The sequence below is a fragment of the Nyctibius grandis genome, chromosome Z (assembly GCF_013368605.1).
Source record: "Nyctibius grandis isolate bNycGra1 chromosome Z, bNycGra1.pri, whole genome shotgun sequence".
Lineage (NCBI taxonomy): Eukaryota > Metazoa > Chordata > Aves > Nyctibiiformes > Nyctibiidae > Nyctibius > Nyctibius grandis.
The window spans coordinates 98,571,071-98,588,941 of NC_090695.1; the positions used below are offsets into that span (position 1 = coordinate 98,571,071).

Genomic DNA, 17,871 nt, shown 5'->3' on the forward strand with positions numbered 1-17,871 from the left:
AGGCGAGGCCGGGAGGGCAGGAGGAGCGGAGCTGTGAGGTTCAAGCACTGCTAACGGGAACAAGGCAGGGTAACGTTTAAAAAAAGCCAAATTGCTTTTAGCTCGGAGCACAGCGAGTTTATCAGAGTGTTTAAAGGAGCTGCTGGAGCTGGGAGGAGCGTGGTTTGGTGACCTGAAGGGCTGGGGCTCTTTGGTGGAGCCTGGCAGGCCTCGCTGCGCGGGGTGGGTGAGCGACCACGAGTGAGCACAAGGCATAGACTGGTATTCTCTCGGTGCTATTAATTTAGCAGGTTTTTTTTCTCAAAATAGTAAGAAGGGGATTTCTAAAGCGCTCTGCCCCCCACTCGTAGCCCAGCGTGCTCCTACGGCAGGAACAAGAGCCCAGGGTCAGGGGAGGGGCCCCTGGGCTTTCTGGCTGGAGGGCACATTGCCGCGGTGGCAATCACTTCAGAAAGTTAATTTTCTTATTATAAAAGTATTTTATTAAGCAGAGGGAAAGATGCTGTTTTCACTAAAGTTCCCAAAGTAAATGCTGCCTTGACTGGCATCGTACGTGGCTGTGCTGGGCATGGCCAGCTGGGCACCCAGCCGGGTGCTGCTGTCCCCCCACGCACCCCAGTCCCTGCCTTGGTCAGCCACGGGTGCTCTGGGAGCAGATGGGTGCCCGGGCAGGTGAACACAGGGGGCATTGCCACAACCCCTCCCTGTGAGCCCCAAGGCTTGCCCAGTTTGCTCCCTCGTCCCTGCTTTCTGCCTACACCAGGGGCTTATTTTTCATCTCCCAGCAGACAAGCGGAGCAGCTTGTTTTCCCTCTGGCAGCAGCGTCTGTGTTGCTGCTTTTCCACTTCCAGCCGGGGCAGCCCCACATTCTTCAGGCAGGGAAAAAAAAAAACAACCCACAAAACGCAACATAGTCATTAACTCTGTGGCCACACAGATGCTGCCGCCGCCAGCGAAACCACAGACACGGTGCAGGGTTGGGACTTTGACCTTCTGCTCCAAAAAAAAACCCCTCCTGCGTGTTTGCTTATCGTGCACGCTGGAGGAAACGCCTCTGCTGGGGCCGTGCAGGGTGAAACTTCAAGAAAGATGTTGAGGTGTTGGAGCGAGTGCAGAGGAGGGCGACCAAGCTGGGGAAGGGTCTGGAGGGTCTGACCTACGAGGAACGGCTGAGGGAGCTCGGGGTGTTTAGCCTGGAGAAGAGGAGGCTCAGAGGTGACCTTAGTGCAGTCTACAACTACCTGAAGGGAGGTTGTAGCGCAGTGGGAGTCGTCCTCTTCTCCCAGGCAACCAGCGCTAGGACAAGAGGACACAGCCTCAAGCTTGGCCAGGGGAGGTTCAGGTTGGACATTAGGAAGCATTTCTTCTCAGCAAGGGTCATTAGCCATTGGAAGGGGCTGCCCAGGGAGGTGGTGGAGTCACCATCTCTGGAGGGGTTTAAGAAAAGCCTGGACATGGCCCTTAGTGCCCTGGTCTAGTTGCCGTGGTGGTGTCAGGGCAATGGTTGGACTCGATGGTCCCAGAGGGCTCTTCCAACCTCATTGATTCTGGGATTCTGGCCGTGCCCGCGGCGGTGGGGGATGCTGCCATCTGTTCTCCCTTCTCCACGCAGGATGGAGACGCGGAGAAGAAAGACCCGTTCGAGGAGAGCGGGCTGAGCCTGAGCCCCACGGCTGCCGAGGCCAAGGAGAAGGTGCGGGCCAAGCGGGTGAAGAAGAGAGCTCCGCAGATGGACTGGAACAAGAAGCGGGAGATTTTCAGCAATTTCTGAGCGTTGCTGGTGGCTGCCGCCCACCGCTCTCCTGCCCCAGCTCGGACGATTCGGAGGTGCCTACGCCCTGTCCTTCAGTGTCCACGTGAGATGCTTTGTGCTCTGCTCTTCACTGGTTGCTTTCACAAGGCGTATTTTAAAGTCCTTTTTTTTTTTTTTTTTATTTTTTATTATTATTGTTACTCACCAGCGATTCTCATAAGACAAATGTGACCAAAGCTCCTTTCCGTGCTTGCTCTTCAGCCCGGCTCTGGCTGCCCGCCGTCCCCCCTCCCTGGAGGACTGGAAGAGTTTAACTCTTGTTTCTTACCTGCATCATTTAGGCTTTTATTACTACTTTTTTTTTGTATTTGGCGTGTTTGTTTTGGTTTTGTGGGTGTCCCAGACTGAGCCCCATGGGATGCTCTGTGCCCCCGTGCAAATGTCTTGCAGCTTCATGCCCCCGCCGCGGTGGGAGCCCACAGGGTGGGGTGGACCCGGCACCCCCTCCCCAGCACCCCGTCGGCAGCATTCACTGCTCCCACGATGGGAAAACGGACAGTGGCTGTAAATCGCTCTGGTTGGCTTTGCTGTTGAAACAAAAGTTTGTTTTATTGTTTTTGTTTAATGAAGTCCCATATGTTTCCAGTTAATTCAGGAACCTCCCTCCCCACCAGTGACTCCTGCCCCGGCAATAAAAGCCCCTTTTTCATCCCCGACAGCTTGGCAGAGGGGAGAGGGCAGGATTTAAAACCAAACCCCAAACCCAGCAGCCCAAACGCCCCAGGCCTCACCGTTAGCAGCTGTGGATGCGGTGGGGGAAGGCAGGGAGTGGGGCTAGTCCTGCCCTGCGGCGTGAGGAGTGGTGCTGCCGGCCCGGCAGCCTTGCCAGAAGACGAGAGCCACGAGATGCTATAGAAACTCTTTGGACTTGAAGGTGAGCACAACCCAGCATCCATCCAGGGAGGACCTGCGGGGACTTGGTGCTGGGGCGGTGGGGCTCAGCTCGGGCTGTGCTGGGGTGCTGGGTCCTGGAGCAGGGTCTGGGTCCTGGAGCAGGGTCTGGGTCCTGGAGCAGGGTCTGGGTCCTACCCGATTTGTTAATTCTGGGTATTTGATGCCCCCAGCCCGTGAGCATAACTGAGTGTGTCTCACTGTCAGGAGAGCGTCCTCCCAAGCCGTGGGGTCTCCGTGGGGCTGGCTACGAAGCAGGCAGCGGTGTGATGGAGTGGGCAGTTGCTTTGGCTTTTGAGAACACTCTTGGTATTAGAGCAATGTATCTTTAAAGCATGACAAATTAAGCCCATTTAAGCTCTTTATTACTTGCCTTTGGCCATAAATGAGGGAAGATGACTAGGCTGACCTACACCGCTCTCTCCGAGCGTGCAGAGGTGTGTTACCAGGGCAGGGGCCCGGCCATGGTGGGGCTGGCCCCTTCCCTCCCACCCTCCAGCAGCTCCCCGAGCCCAGCCACGGCGGCTGCCCGGGATTTCAGCTCAAATGCCAAGGCAGCAGCGGGAAGGGACTGGGCACAGTGGGGCAGTCAAGTAGAAAGCCACTTTCCCCAGCTAAAAGCAAACGGCAGCCATCTCTTGGGCATTGATGACCATTTTAAAACAAGTGGCTGTGATTTCACCCCGTGTCACTCCAGCACTGCTGTGTTACAAGCCTTTGGGTTAGTAGCGCATTACGGATATCGTAACGGCTGTGTGTGTCCTAAGGATTGAGCTAAAAGGTGCCTTACAACATCTACTGCTCTCCTCGGCAGCGGGTCGGGGCTCAGCGCAGCGGCGGGTCGCTGCGGGGCAGCTGCTGCCCGTGGCTGTTAGCTGGCTGGCAGGAGAGCACGGAAAGCCTCAGGGGTGAGGGAGCTGAGTTCTGTTGTAAGAAAGTTACCTTCTGGGAATGTTGATGGGCTGAACAGGTTGAAAATAATGACTTGGGAGAGGAACCTGTGTAGGTGTTTGGCTATCAGTGACAAGACTGGCAGCGGGGTGACGGCTCAGGGTGGGGAGAGGTTTGCCTCCCCTCCAGGACTCTGCCATTAACAAGACACCTCTTCAAAGACAATTACCTGCTCTCTTTTTGGCCCCCAAACCATTTGCTTCTGTAAGTCAGTAATCTTTTGAAGGAGCCCTTCTTTTTCAAGGTATTTATGTTGCCTGCACTGCCAAACCCCAGGCAGAGCCCCGGGCTGCGCAGGGCTGAGCGTTCCCCATGACACTGACCTAAAGGTCGTGCTCTCAATGCATGTCAGACAGCAAAGCCCTGTTTGTAAATACATTTCTCATACAAGACTGGGCCACTGAAGTTGAGGGGGGAAAAAAGAACATGTTGAAGGCAGATCAAAAGAAATCAGGTGTGCAAATCCGTACTGATAAGATTTAAAAATCTTAATCTCTGCTTACTCCATGGAAACTGCTCCTGGTTAAAGCACTTATCGTATTTCTGACATCTTGTAGCTCAGTAGTAATTATTCAGTTCCTGTACATTTAACTTGGAAAAAAAAAATCAATATAAGGCTGTCAGCTGCATTGTAAAAACATAATGTACACTGTAATGTCAGTAATAAACTTTGTTTTCCCATGTACCGAGTACTTATTTGCTCGTTCCTCATCTGTTCGATAGGGAACTTCAGAGCAGAGTTACAGCCGCCTTTAGCGCATTATAACTTTACTTCCTCCCTTGCCTGTTTAAAGAGTAGCTGAAATTATTCCTTTGAAGCCCTACAATGAAGTCAGCACTGCCCTTTCTTTGAAGAACAAAACCCACATGATGGTGGTGTTCCTTCTGTCAGCTTCCGAGGCACACGCTAGCCTGGCTCCCGGGGCCGCTGTAACCCTTGCTGGCACACAGAGCCAAGCGTGATGCTGGTTGGTCTCCTACCCCCCCTACTCTGCATCACCCCTGCCCTTCTACTGCCAGGACCCCAAGGTCACTTGTCCTCCTCTGCTCCTGGCTGGTGAAGCCTCCAGTTGTGCCTCCCTCATCCCAGTGCCCCTCGTTGCACGCTGCCTGCTCTCAGGGCTGGTTGCTATGGTCTCACGCTTCGGCGAGGTCACCCGTGCTCTCCTCCCCCTGCACAGATGCCAGCAAACCTCCTGCGTGGAAAAAAACCAACCCCACCACCTTTATTAAATGTGTATTTACAAGCAGCAGCAAGTCACTTAGGACAAAGCCTTTCTCTCCAGCTCCTCCTGAGGCGGCACAGCCTGCTGCTCCGCCGGGGCACGCTCAGGCGTTCACCCGGGGGCTGGAGCCTTTAGCACTGGCACAGCGGGGCTGCTGCACTGTGAAAGACCCTTTTTCCTCTCAAGAGCTCAGGCAGTGCCAGCGGCTGTTCCCTCCCCGGAGATGCTGAGCTGGCTGCAGCACACTGCTGTTCCCCTGCAGTCACACAGCCAGCCCCGTGCAGAGCACAGCTTTACCAGGGCTCAGCTCCGGGCTGCTGCTGAGCTGAAGCAGCTTTGTTGCTCGAGGAAGATCAGATGATCTGTCAGCATCTCTTAGCAGCTGGGCAAATGTCTTGATTGAGGCACTCGTTGCAGCGAGGATTCACAGGCAGGCAGGTCTGCTGGCCAAACCCCACCAAGAGCCAGTTTATCTCGCTCCAGAGCTCCCTGCAGTGAGAAGAAAAACAGGAGCTTTCCCATACAGCTGCTCAGAGGGGTTAAAGAACAGCCCGTGCTTTTAAATGGATCCCTTTCACCTACTGCCTGTTCCTCTTGGCTTCCCAAGGCGCCCGGAGGCGGGTCCCAGCCTCCTGCTGAGAACAGCCCTCCCAACCTTTCCTGATCCTTCCAAACTGGGGTGGGGAGCAGAGGACAGACACAAAGTGCCTGTGGTCATTATCTTGTGCTAAGGCATGTGCCAGATGTGGAGCTGCAATGAGTACCCATCAGCTGGCACTTGATACTGAAGATTAAGCATCAGTGAAGGCCAGAATCCAACCATGGTCTGATATTGCTGTGGCCATGAGGCTGAGCGAGGTGCTGTGCAGAAAAGCACCTGGCTTGTGTCATGGTAAACTTGTCAAGGCAAGACTTGGGCATCAAGATCTCCAGCTACCTGGCTGCATTAGTGGTGATCGATAGATCTGATAGAGCCAGGAAACAACCAAGTAGCTGAGATGCTGCTGCTGCAGCTCTCTAGGAGAGCAGAAACGCCTGCAGACTAGTCCCCCATAAAGTGGGGGGACCCAAAGTGCAGCCACTGAAAATGCTGTAAGCAGGACTGTGTGCAGACATGGCTCCTGGAGCTAGCTCGAGGGGCTTGGCGTGGAGGAAGGAGGCTGGGGTCTCAGGCCTCACCTGGGCAGCCAGTCCTCCAGCGCTACCCGAGTTGCCTCGGGGTATCTGGTCTCCTTCTTCACCCACTTCAGCCTGTTTGTGATCCTGTGCACGTGGGTGTCCACAGCTAGGAAGGGAGAGCCCAGAGTTTAGGTGGGGGCAGACACACCTGAACGGAGAGAGCACAGCCAAAAGCTGCCTGTTGCAGGTACAGAGTCCTGCCCAGGCTCCCTCCACGGGCTACCAGGACCAGGCAGGTGACACAGGAGGGAGGCTCACTCGCACAACAAACACGCTGCGTTCGTCCTAGGCCCAGAGCCCAAAGCAAGATGGGATGGATAGCTCACACAACCCACCCCAGGCCTCCTCCAAAGGTCTGGATGCTCTGGTCTAGCAGGCACAGGGCAGCCCGTCCCGGGTTCTCTTCCTCCCCGAGTTTCAGCTGACGTTACGCAAGTTGCAATCTCTGCCCCTTAGTTTACCCAGATGGAAAACACATTTCATAATACCCACCAACACAGGAGGGTTTGTGAGGCTTAAACGAATGTTTATAAAGTGCTTTGAGCTAAAAAGCTCTGAATGCAAAGTGTATTATTGTTAGATCAGCAGCGATAAACCTGTCTCTGTGGCTAATTGGGCAAAACCCAGGAAATTGCTGTAAACAGGAAGACTATGTCTTGCCTCCTAAATCAAAACCAAGCACACAATTATTTGGAAAACACTTGGCTTGTTTGGCTCCCTCTAGACTTCCCTCCCCCACAGCAGGGCGAGAACAACAGCCCCCAAGTGCTGTTGCATGGAGCACAAGAGCCACATTTCGTACAGCTGATGGTCACCAGTGGGGCTGCAGGAGGCGGCTGCTGCCACGCTGACCTGGGGCTGTGTGCTCACTGCAGCAGCCCTCCTTCCTCAGCACCCTTCCTGGCTTTCCCAGGGCGCCTCCATTAAGCAGCAAATACACTTGGAACATTAATCTGTCCCCAGGGGCCCCCCAAGGACGCTGCAGCTGATGGCCCAGCCCCATCTGCCGGCGGCCCTGCTGCCAGCCACGCTCCCCAGAGCAGCCCCGGGCAGGAGGGAACCTGCCCGGGCTCTGGCCTGGGCACATCTCCACCCCAGACCTCCTTCCAGCCAGTCACTGCTAAAGCACGCAGCTCCACGGGGTCCAGCTGCACGCTCTCCTGTGCTCCCTGTTCAATAAACACACAAACATACCTGTGGTCACCTATTACTCAGCTGCAGGAACTAAAACAGATCAGAAATTCGGTAGGTACAGATTGCCCAAGACCATTTCTTTCTACGACCCAGCATCTGAGGGGAGGGAGTGACCGCCCTTGGGGCTTTCTGCCACCAAATCCAGGGAAAAATCCAGCTAGATCCACGCTTCAATCCTATAGCAACTCATCCCCGGTGAGTGGTTGAGGGTCACATCCTTCACCCCCCCAAATACTCTGCAGATGACTGAACTGAGGTGATGCCATCAGGCTCCTGGGGCAGGCAGTTCACCCAGCTGCAATGCTTCCCCTCCGCGTGGGGAATGGAGCAGGGAGGATTTAGGAGAGGAATGGGGAAAACAACCTACCTATCCCAGACACGCTGTCCCAGGCAATTTTCATGGCCAAGTGGGCCATTTTGGGCCCTACTCCTGGCAGCTGCAGCAGCTCCTCCACCGTTCTCGGGATGTCACCCCCGTATTTCTGCTTCAGGATGGCTGTCGTCTGCTTTATGTACTTCACCTTGTTCTGGAAAACCAAGGGGAAAGGCAGAAAAATCCAGGTTGCCCTCCAATACAGGGAAAAGAGGCAAACAGCTCAGAAAATAAACCATTCCTGAGTGTATGTTACATGTGAGGCCACACGCTGGAGTTCGTGGAGGGGAGACAGAGGTCTTTGATTTCTCCTTGAAAGCCAAACGCTGAGACCTGCTTAGCTCTAACCTCCCCAGGCCCTGCACCACACAATCTCCCTGTGAATACAAATTGCTAAGACACAGCCTTCAGCTTGATTCCAGGGCAGAGATCACCACAGGGCACAGCATGCAGGCTGAATACCAGCTGGGGGGGGGTCTCTCAGGAGCAGGGCTGGTTCTCACCCACCTCCTGCCTTCATCACCTGCTGTCAGCCCAGCGATGGGCCATGAGGACAGCCTGCAGAGGACAAGCCTGCACCCGCTCTGTGCTCCCCTCCTGGGCCTCTGAGCTGTCTCAGACAGCTGCACAGGACAGTGGAGGGGCTTCCTCTACGTGCACGTGGGGTGCTGCTGCGATCCTGCACTCACCCTCCAGAATCCTACAGGGTAAATGATCTGCCCAAGCGTCGCATCATCCATCTGCAAAACGCTGTCGACCGTGAGGCCGCGCTGCCTCAGGCGCAGCATGGCAGCGGATGTCACCTGGTCCTTGGTCTGGCTGGAGAGCATCAGCGACAGCAGAACTTGGTAGCGCATAACCTGGGGAAAAGCAGATCGTGGGACACCCTGAGACCTCTGGGAGGAGCCGGCCGCCTCTGGGGCTCAGTCCTCCCACCCAGAACCATCTGCAGTCCAGTGCATAATATGGACCTACCCTGGTTCGGCCGTTTCCATCTACAAGAGACTGGAAGGCTGTAACAGAAACAACCCAGAACCTTTTAATTCTACCACACAATAAAGGGAGACAAGAAACACCTGCATGTGTAAAAGGGCAGGGAGCAGCTACTGTCTGCTGGGATCTCACATCCAAAGACGCCAGTGCTTAGCCACAAAGGGCCAGACAAAGCTTTTCCTGATGATGGGATTCTCAGGACACCCCACAGGACACAGAAGTACAAACGCCCAATGATTTTTCATGCAACTTCTGCTTTAAAGCAGCTTTTGAAAACCCCATCCCTTTCCCACCAGGCTTCAGTAGGAACTGGGTATCTGGCTCCAGTGAGCTCCTTGCGAAACCAAACCTGAAGAACTGGGATGACAGAGACTGGGAGATGAAGCACAAAACCCAGAAGCTCCTCTGATGCTGTCAGGCAGGGTTTAGCCCAGATCATTCGCTTCCTATTTTTCAACTTTTTCCCCAGATGTGCTTCTGTCCCCACCAGAACGAGCAGGATGATGCAACTAACCTGGACTGACCCAGGATACCGTGGGATACCATCCTTCCTCCAGCTCTTTTTCTTACAAAGTTTACAAAACCACAGGTGCACCAGGAAAAAATCTCCAAGTGCATGAAAATTGTGTCAGGAGTGCTGGTGTACGCTGAGGGTTACAACATCCCCTTTTCCTTGGAAGCAACAACCCTGCTTCCCTGGGGAAGAGAAGTTATTTCCGTATCATGCACCATGGTCCCCCTGGCCCCAGAGCTGCACTCGGTGCCAGCCCACGTGGCTGCGGAGCGTGTGATGCAGTCTGAATCCGGAGTCAAAGCTGTTTTCCACGGGGACCCAAGCCCGAGGCACGGTGCCAGCAGTAAGGACAGCGTTACACATGCTGAAGCTCTGCAGCTGTGTCTTTGAGGAGCACACGCCTCCCGCTGCTCCTCTGAGCCTGCCTTGGGTTATCCCCACGCTCCCACACCGGCCCTGCAGCCCCGGGTCCCAGCGCTGCACCACGGCCTCGCTCCGCTTTGGTTTTTGTACTGATGCAAACGGTCCCCTCAGAGGGAGGTGTCACCGGGGGCCTTTGATTGTGCTCCCAGGCTTGGGGAGCACAGTGCCATCCCAGCACGGCCCTTCCTTTCAACCAGCATCCCCTTAAAAGTGGGCTGTGAGAGGGGAAGAAGCCAACCTATGCTTATGTGCTGCTCTGAAGAGCATAAATGCAGCCTGGAAAGTTTTTTCTCGGCTCCCCTCGCCTTTCTCCATACTGTTTTTCCTCTGTATTACAGAACCGTCTTGCTGGATACTTTCCTTGGACTCCTACAGAGATTTTTGAGAAAAGGGACATGCCTTCATGCCCTGCCAGCCTGCCCCAGAAGACAGCACTGCCACAATACACTCTCAGTGTTTTCACTCCCAAGTCCAAAATCATCCTATTTTTGCCTCAGCCTCTTGACTCAGCCTGCTAACTCTTCTGGCAGCAGTTTAAGCAGAGGACAAGGGCCTTTCACAGCTGCGTTTGCTGGTTGGTCTCTGTGCCCAGCACGGGCTGAACACGAGCAGGGAACATCTCAGAAAACCCCCGCTGCTGTTTCACAAGGGCTGCCTGAAGCCAGCGAGCCTGGTACCGGACAGGCAGCGCCTGACCCTCCTCCTCTAGCAGGATGGAGGGTTTCTCTCGCAGCAACCTCTTGTGGGACCAGTCCCAGCCTCGAGTCCTGACACGCCCTGCGTTTATTTTTCTGTTCTGGAGACATCCAAAGCGGGACATATCCAGGTGCAACGTGAGGATGAGGGAGGCTGAAGGGCTGTGAAAGTGGGGCTGTGTTTTCACGTGCCTGCCTGGCAGAGCAGGGTGTTGTTACCTGCGGAGGTGCGCTGATGTCGTAACACTTCTGCACTCCCATCTCATCCACGGGAGCATCTCTGCTCCTCCTCATCTCCCGGATGCGCTCCAGCTGCTGCCGCCAGTCCCTTGGCTCCCAGCGTGGTCTCTGGGGCTCAGACGTCCCCTGCTCGACACCGTCCCCCTGCCCAGATTCGTAGGCAATGGTGACGCTCTTCCTCCTCCTGCTGCGCCTCGGGGTGCTGGCTGTGCTGTGGACCTGGCTCGCTGCAAGAGGTGGGAGAGAGACTTTCAGGCCTGAGGGCCGGGGAGAGAAGCCTCCATCTCCCACCAGAGCCCAGTGTTGGACCCGCGTGACAGCAGCCACCTGGGGGACCCTGACGAGGGCTGAACTCATAGCCCCAACCCAGCAGCACCACCTCACATCCAGCCAGCCCTAACTGGAGCCAGCTGTGGGGTGAGGAATGGCTGGGAGGGACCTGGGAAACAGGTGACAACAGCTGGGGACACGTGTCACACCGCGGGGACGCGTGTCCCAAACACACAGGAGGCTGCCGGAGGACAAGGTGCATCCCCAGGCCCTCACCCCGTGCCACAGGCAGGACAGGCGCCGGGGTGCTGCCACATCCCGGGCTCCGGGGAGGACGTGACCAGGACACCGTGCCCCCGTCCCCGGGCCGGGCTGGGCCCTGCCTGCAGGCCCCCAGGCCCCTCTCCCCGTGCCAAGGCCGGGCCGGGGCCGCACAGGACCCGAGAAGCGCCGGTCACCGATCGCTCCCCGCTCCGCCGTACCTCCGAGCGCCCCCCGGGCCCCACCGAGCCGCCGGGCCGCCGCCCGCCCACCGGACACGGCCGCGCTCATGGCGGCGGCCCCGGCACTACCGGCCCCGGCAGGCCCCGCGGCGCGCGCGGGCGCCGGAAGCGGCGGGACTTCCGCCGGGGGCGGGGCGCGGAGCGGGGGGGGCCGGCGCGGAGCGGGGCGCGGGCCGGGGCCGGCGGGGCTGGGCAGGGGGCGGCGGCGGCGGGTGAGTGAGGGAGCGGGGGGGCGGTGGCCGCGCTGCCCGGGCGGGGGGCGCTGCCCGGGCCGGGGGACGCGGGGGCCTGGCGGGAGGCGGGGCCTTGTCGTGCCCCCGGGGGGGGTGTGTGGGGCTACCGGCTGCCCCCGGCTGGGGGGGACCCCCGGGGGTCCCCTGTCAGGGAGCCGGGGGGGGGGCCTGTGGCGTGTCCCCCGCTGTGTGTCCGTAAGGGGTTGTGGTGGGAGGGGGGATTGTGGTGGGGTCCTGGCGTGTCTGGGGGAGGACGCTGGGCCGTGTCCTGGGCTGGCTTGGGGGCGGCGGTGTGTCACTGGGGGCTGTGGTGTGTCACTGGGGGCTGCGGTGTGTCCCGTGGGGTGGTGGGCTGGGGGCTGTGGCGTGTCACTGGGGGCTGTGGTGTGTCCCGTGGGGTGGTGGGTTGGGGGCTGTGGTGTGTCCCGTGGGCTGGGGGCTGTGGTGTGTCCCCCGGGGCGGTGGGCTGCAGTGTATCCCCTGGTGATGTTGAGCTGGGGGCCATGGCGTGTCCCCTGGGCTGGTGGCATCAGCACGTCCCCTGAGATGCTGGGACAGGGTCTGTGGCGTGTCCCCGGGGAGCACAAGAGATTGCTTTGGCGTGTGCCCGGGGTGTGGGGAAGGCTGTGGCATGTCCCTGGGGCATGGGGCATAGCCGGGGGGCTGCGGGGTTTGTGCCAAGGGCAGGGTGCTGGGGCTGCGCCAGCGTGCCAGGAGCGGGTGTCCTGCTTGGAGCCGGGTTCTGGGGTCCCCGAGGGGCAGCGGGTTGGGGCTGGCTGGGCAGACAGTTTCTGCAGGGTGTTGCTGTCGATGTGCTGTTGCTGTAATGGGTGTGCTGCTTCTCGCTCTCCCTCTTTCTCCTTGCCATGGCAGCATTTGGAGGTTCGAACGCTCAGATTCGTAAGTCCTTCCTCACATCCAGCTCCTTTCCACATCTACTTTGCAGGGCTGTGTGCTTGTCCGTTGCTTTTGGACTGGGAACAAGGACTTTGGCTCGCACCCGCCGAAAAGTGCGTGTGTGTGTGTTTATACGTCAAAAATCAGCTCAGCGGCTTTAAAAGGGTGGTTGTGCTGTGCAGGCTGTGGTGGTGCTGGGCGTTCGGAGCTCCCAGAAAATGGTAACCCCGAGCTCGCCATTCCTCGGGCGGCTGCAGGATGCGGGTGCTGGAGGCAGGAGCAGCGCAGGCTCCTCGTGCGTGCGGGCTCCTCGCTGTTTTGACCTCAGCGTTGGGCTTCTCCCTTGTTTGAAACGGCTTGAGACGCCAGAGCTGTTTGTAAAAGCCACGTTGTGGTGGCTGTTACTGGTGTTTTCCTGCTTAAAGATTCCCCTTGGGCGTCCCTTAACAGAAACCCTGTTCGGTGTTTGCAGGGGCTCAGCGCTTGTCAGCAATGGCAAAGCCTCAGAGCAAGGATTCTGGACTGAAGGAGAAGTTCAGGAATCTCCTGGGGCTGGGAACATCCCGGGGAAGTTCAAAGTCATCGGAGGGCAAGCAAACAGAGTTTATCATCACTGCAGAAGTACTCAAGGTGTGAGAACTGACCGCAGCGAAGGTGGGGATAGTGCTGGGATTACCTGAGCTGAGAGGATCGGAAGGAGGGCGAGGGCTGGCTCCTTCTCCTTTCTGTTTTGCCATTCATCCCCTCTCTGATCATGCCTTTTTGCCTTATCTCTCAATTAATTCTCTAGTGAAATGGATGTAAAACTTGCCTGCTTTGAAGCCTCAGCATTTTAGTTACTCACTGAATACTTTTTGAGATACTTGATAGGACGGCGTTGTCTTATGTCGGGTTACAGGGTGTTCCCTCAAAATCCAAAAAGCTGGATACTGTTTCTATTTTATGAAAACCTTACGGTTTTGTGAAAATTTAAAAAAAAAAATGGATTCCAGTGATTGGTGCAGCAAGTCTGTAAGCAGAATAGTTGGCCCACGGAGAGGAAAACACATAAAAGGGAGAAGGAGCCCAGAATCCCTTCCTGTCTGTGCTGGAGCAGCCAAGCTCTTACCTGCTGGAAGGCTGCGGAGCTGGACGTAATGTCCCTCCTTTCTCTGCCCTTCTCCCGTGAGCTGAGCAAGAGCCACAGCCAGTGAGTTACTAACTTTTCTGAAGAAAATGAGATGTTCTGTCCTGGAGGTGAACCTTGGCTCTGGTTCTGTGAAGGTTCTAGTTTTGACAAATCATTTGCTAATGGAAAAAAGTTTTTGGAGGAATTCCTGAAAAGCTCCAGTGATGACTAACGGTTAGATCATTTTGGACAAACGTGTGATTTATTTTTCGGTGGTTCATGATCCCCTTTGAGGAATGGGTGTTTCCAGTAAGATAAACTGTTAGCTTATTTCTACATTTCTTTCCAGGAACTGAGCGTAGAATGTGGATTAAGTAATAGGATACGAGCGATCAGTCAAATCTGTGAAGTGGCAAAAACAAAAAAAATTGAAGAGGTAAGTGTCAAAGTGTTCAGTGAATATTGGAAGGGTGAAAATTTCACCAAGAGCTGCTAACCTGTCCTAAGAGGCTCCTGTAGTTTAGACTGCCTTTTAAAATTGGCAGTCCCAGAAGCTGTTTTGTGCTGTCCAAACCTGGGAAAGGCTGGCTCACACGCCGAGGCAATTAGTGTTGTCCAACCTGCCAACGGTGGAGCAGAGAGGACATAGCTGACAGGCTTCCTGGGCTGAATGGAAGGAGAATGCTGCGAGTATTGAGGCCTGTTCTGGATGTACAGGAGATGAGGTTAATCCTGTAGAAGAGGTGTTTGCCAGCTCCTCTGTCTCATAAATAAGCAACATCGAGCTGGTTTTAAACTCGTCTTGTGTTTGGGTGAAGGTTTCTGCACAAATGTTCACCCTGAAGTAAGTGTGTGAATGAAGAACTTCAGTTACTGGGGTGCAAGTTGTCATGTGGGATGAGATTTGGTGTCTCCTGTTTGTCTGAGCTTATGATTGGGCAGGTGAGAGTGTCCCTCAGAAAAGAGAACGCCGGACATGAAATCCTTGGATATCTTGTTCGTTAACTTGCCGTAATTAATGACTGACCTACTGGGTAAAGATCCCAGAAGCAGCTTAACTTTCCTACTACTGCCTGTCTCCTGTGTTTGTTTTCAGCACGCAGTGGAAGCAATATGGAAAGTGGTAGCTGATATGCTCCAGCCAGAGCGCCCCGCCGAAGCCAGACATGCTGTTCTTCATCTGCTGAAGTCAATCGTTCAAGGACAGGTGAAAACAAACTATAGAAGAAACACTACACTTAAACTAGGGTTTGTGCAGAGTATGAATGTGAGAAATATTGGGTGGCTCTTCTCTACAACTGCACGTTTCTTATTTTGGTTGTGCCTAGTGAATGGGAAGAGGAAGCATTTAAGTCTTGGTTTGACCTCGTAGCAAAACTTTTCATGCAACTCGTAGAAAACTTTTCTGTTTTGGGGCAATGTTCTGGAAAAAGAGGAAATCCTTTGGGTTAAGTTCAGCATAGTACAGCAGATTTTATGTGGTCTTTGCCCAGACCCATTAGGCCTAGTCTGCAGCAGTTTTTGATGTTTCAGCATGTCAAGCATGCAAGAAGTTCTGTATGAGATACTTTTCTAGCCTAGCCAAGTTAAGCATACTGTGAATTCTTCAGATTTCACAATGTGCTGTACAAGCGTAAGACTGTCTCAGAGCAAAGTTCTAGTTGTCAGTATTCTGGAAAAGTAGGGGTAGATGCTTACAAAAAGAATCAGTGTTGATTCTGGTTTGCTGGCTTATTTTTTTCTAAATGCTCTACTGGCAGTGCTGTGAGCTGCGGTTTCCATGGATTACTTTGTGTATGGGATGCTGTCTGTGTGTTCCTGGACAAAATGCTGCCAGCCCTAAGTGCTGATATCACAGATTGAGAAGACCTGAGCCATTGTCAGTAGCCAGTAGAGGTTGGAGGTATTTTCAGGAGACTTTCATAGCCCATAGGAAAGGGAAATAATTTCAAGCATGAGGATTACTGTTGTAGACCTGGATAAGGTCCAGGCCTTAACTGTCTTTGTTCATTAGTGACACTGTTATTCCCCTCCCCTCCTTTTTTTTTTTAAGGGTGAGAGATTAGGGATCCTCAGAGCACATTTTTTTAAGGTTATTAAGGACTATCCCTCCAATGAAGATTTGCACGAACGGCTTGAAGTGTTCAAGGCTCTAACGGAGAATGGACGATACATCACCTACTTAGAAGAAGAGTTAGGTGAGTATTGTCTCTACCTATCTTCAGTTTGGTGGGAATAAGTCAAGGGCGTTCAGTGATACGAGAAAAAGGTAGTGATAACACTTCTGGGTAGAAAGCATAACGTAAAATTTGTTTTCCTTCTTTAGCTGACTTTGTGCTACAGTGGATGGATGTTGGTTTGTCTTCTGAGTTCCTTCTGGTTTTAGTGAACCTGGTGAAATTCAATAGCTGCTATCTGGAAGACTATGTAGCTGACATGGTCCAGTAAGTTGGCTTTTTTTAGCTCCTACATGCTTACTCTTGGTAAATTACAGGAGAAAGTTGCAGATCAATATACAGACAAGTGGAATCTTCATCCCATCTGGATCTGTTTCGTTCCAGGTCATACCTGACATTTCTGACAAATATTTGATTTTCAGTTCTTACAGTGTTCAGGTCTGTTTTAGTTTAACTGCATGTGCTTTCCCCATTTCATGTGATGGACCTGAGTGCATTGCTTGGTCTCACAAGGGGTCTCTGCTGTTGGATTAGTGTAGGCATATGGAGTTGCATTTAAGTGCAACTTTAAGCTAACGTTATAAAAGAGGTTGTAGTGTTCCATGTCTCTAGGAGTGTTACCAACAATGCCACAGTAAGGGGAATAATGAGTAAAATAACACGCCAATTTACTTGTCTGTTTTGGCTCTTTGTAATTTGCATTTGGCTCTTTGTAATTTGCCTAAAATCATATTAAGCAAACAATTATAATTAAATGTTCTTTCCCAACAGCAAGATATGCCTCTTGTGCATTCAGACTTCATCATCTGTGGATATTGAGGTTAGTAATTTGAGTCTCTCCTAGTACTTTAGAGTTCTTTGAAATTCTTTGCAACTGTAACTTTTACAAACAGAATCAGATCATCAGACTCTCAGTTTATTCTCATCTTAAAAGAGAGCTAATACAATGTTATGAAGTATTTGTAAGCCATTGGATCTCGTACACCAATAATCATTTTATTCTAAAACAAACAGAGCATTGATAAATTTGATAAGCCAAGCAATTTTTCAGCAGTGTGTTTTATGGTTTACTTTCCCTCTTGCAATGATTTAAAACAAAAAAAAGACATATCTGTATCTCTTTTGACTCCCAGAAGATTTCCTGGTCTGCCAGGTTAGGATTTGACCTGCTTTATTCCTAGAGAAGTGTATAACCACTTTGTCTTTATCTTTCCCAAAGATTTCCTTGCAAGTCCTGGATGCAGTTGTTTGCTATAACTGTCTGCCATCAGAGAACCTGCCAGTATTTATCATCACTTTGTGCCGTACCATCAATGTGAAGGAGCTCTGCGAGCCGTGCTGGAAGGTCAGAACTTCCTTGTAGTGTTGTTTTTTAATGAGTTCACTGTTTTGGCCTCATCGATGAAGCCTGTGCACATCTGCCATAAATTTCAGTTTGGTTTTAAGAGTAAATTAAAAATTGTTTCAAGTATTAAGGGATCAGCACATTGTTAGTCCTGTCATGTCCATGGAGTTTACCCAGTTTCCTCTCTGCTGATGTGACAAGCTTCTGTTGTGGCATGGGAATGGCTGGACACATTTCCTTACCACAGGCTGGCATGCTCGGCCAGCTAACTGCGTGTGTAGGGTAATGAGTGTTTTAACAATTGGATATTTAAGTGTTCTCTTCGAATTTGCAGCTTATGCGCAACCTTTTGGGAACTCATTTGGGGCACAGTGCCATCTACAACATGTGCAGGATCATGGAAGACAGGTAAAGATGGTGTATCTAACTGTCCTGGTTTTGCAGGGATAAAATTTATAGAATCAATTTTCTGTTCCATGTTGTTCCAGTTTCTGGCCAGCTGTGGGCTGGTGATCAAGGCCGTTGGCAGTAAGCCAGGGCAGCTGCCCCAGGCTGGCCCAGAGGTGTATAGTATAATATTAACGTCAGGTTCACTATAAATTGGAAAGCTTCTGGGGATGAGGGCACTCTTTGCTCTGCTCTCTTCTCCCTCTTTCTCTTTCTCCTCTCTTCTCAACGGTTGTTATCCCTGGAGGAACTTGCCACCACTCGATGGGCTGAGTATAACTTTGTCTTTTGTATTAGTGTTGATATTGGTTTTCTTATTTTATTAAATCTGTTTAAATTTCAGCCCACGAGTCTCCCTCCTTTTCCCAGTTCCCTTTCGCAGCTTGGGTGATAGAACA

General features: G+C 53.3%; 3 protein-coding genes across 10 annotated transcripts in view; 2 read left to right on the forward strand and 1 right to left on the reverse strand.

Moving 5' to 3' along the window:
* NHERF2 (NHERF family PDZ scaffold protein 2) overlaps positions 1-4,348 on the forward strand; it is a 32,514-nt gene extending 28,166 nt beyond the window's left edge. For both annotated transcript variants that reach the window (XM_068422062.1, XM_068422063.1), the window contains exon 7: positions 1,614-4,348. In XM_068422062.1, the coding sequence (XP_068278163.1) occupies positions 1,614-1,772 (159 nt within the window). In that variant the 3' untranslated portion in view covers positions 1,773-4,348. The remainder of the gene's footprint in view (positions 1-1,613) is intronic.
* Positions 4,349-4,857: 509 nt separating this feature from the next.
* Positions 4,858-11,330, reverse strand: NTHL1 (nth like DNA glycosylase 1). Its single transcript, XM_068422064.1, has 6 exons — positions 11,246-11,330; positions 10,473-10,720; positions 8,318-8,488; positions 7,623-7,782; positions 6,062-6,167; positions 4,858-5,371 (listed from the first exon to the last, which is right to left on the reverse strand). The coding sequence occupies exons 1-6, from the start codon at positions 11,313-11,315 to the stop codon at positions 5,248-5,250; spliced, it is 879 nt and encodes a 292-aa protein (XP_068278165.1). The 5' UTR covers positions 11,316-11,330; the 3' UTR covers positions 4,858-5,247.
* A 1,147-nt stretch (positions 11,331-12,477) lies between these two features.
* TSC2 (TSC complex subunit 2) overlaps positions 12,478-17,871 on the forward strand; it is a 32,128-nt gene continuing 26,734 nt past the window's right edge. For 4 of the 7 annotated variants that reach the window (XM_068423294.1, XM_068423296.1, XM_068423300.1 and 1 more), the window contains exons 1-9: positions 12,480-12,509; positions 12,869-13,026; positions 13,854-13,940; positions 14,601-14,711; positions 15,558-15,702; positions 15,831-15,948; positions 16,453-16,501; positions 16,901-17,026; positions 17,361-17,434. In XM_068423294.1, coding sequence (XP_068279395.1) covers positions 12,889-13,026; positions 13,854-13,940; positions 14,601-14,711; positions 15,558-15,702; positions 15,831-15,948; positions 16,453-16,501; positions 16,901-17,026; positions 17,361-17,434 — 848 coding nt within the window. In that variant the 5' untranslated portion in view covers positions 12,480-12,509; positions 12,869-12,888. Of the gene's footprint in view, positions 12,510-12,868; positions 13,027-13,853; positions 13,941-14,600; positions 14,712-15,557; positions 15,703-15,830; positions 15,949-16,452; positions 16,502-16,900; positions 17,027-17,360; positions 17,435-17,871 lie in introns of all 7 variants that reach the window. The other 3 variants (XM_068423293.1, XM_068423295.1, XM_068423298.1) reach the window with 1 other exon arrangement.

Coding starts and splice junctions, on each gene's coding strand:
- NTHL1 (XM_068422064.1), bottom strand. CDS start 11,315: ATGAGCGCGGCCGTGTCCGGTGGGCGGGCGGCGGCCCGGCGGCTCGGT. Junction 8,489..10,472: donor ACATCAGCGCACCTCCGCAG/GTAACAACACCC, acceptor GCTTTTCCCCAG/GTTATGCGCTACCAAGTTCT. Junction 6,168..7,622: donor GGACAGCGTGTCTGGGATAG/GTAGGTTGTTTT, acceptor CTCCCTTCCTAG/CTGTGGACACCCACGTGCAC.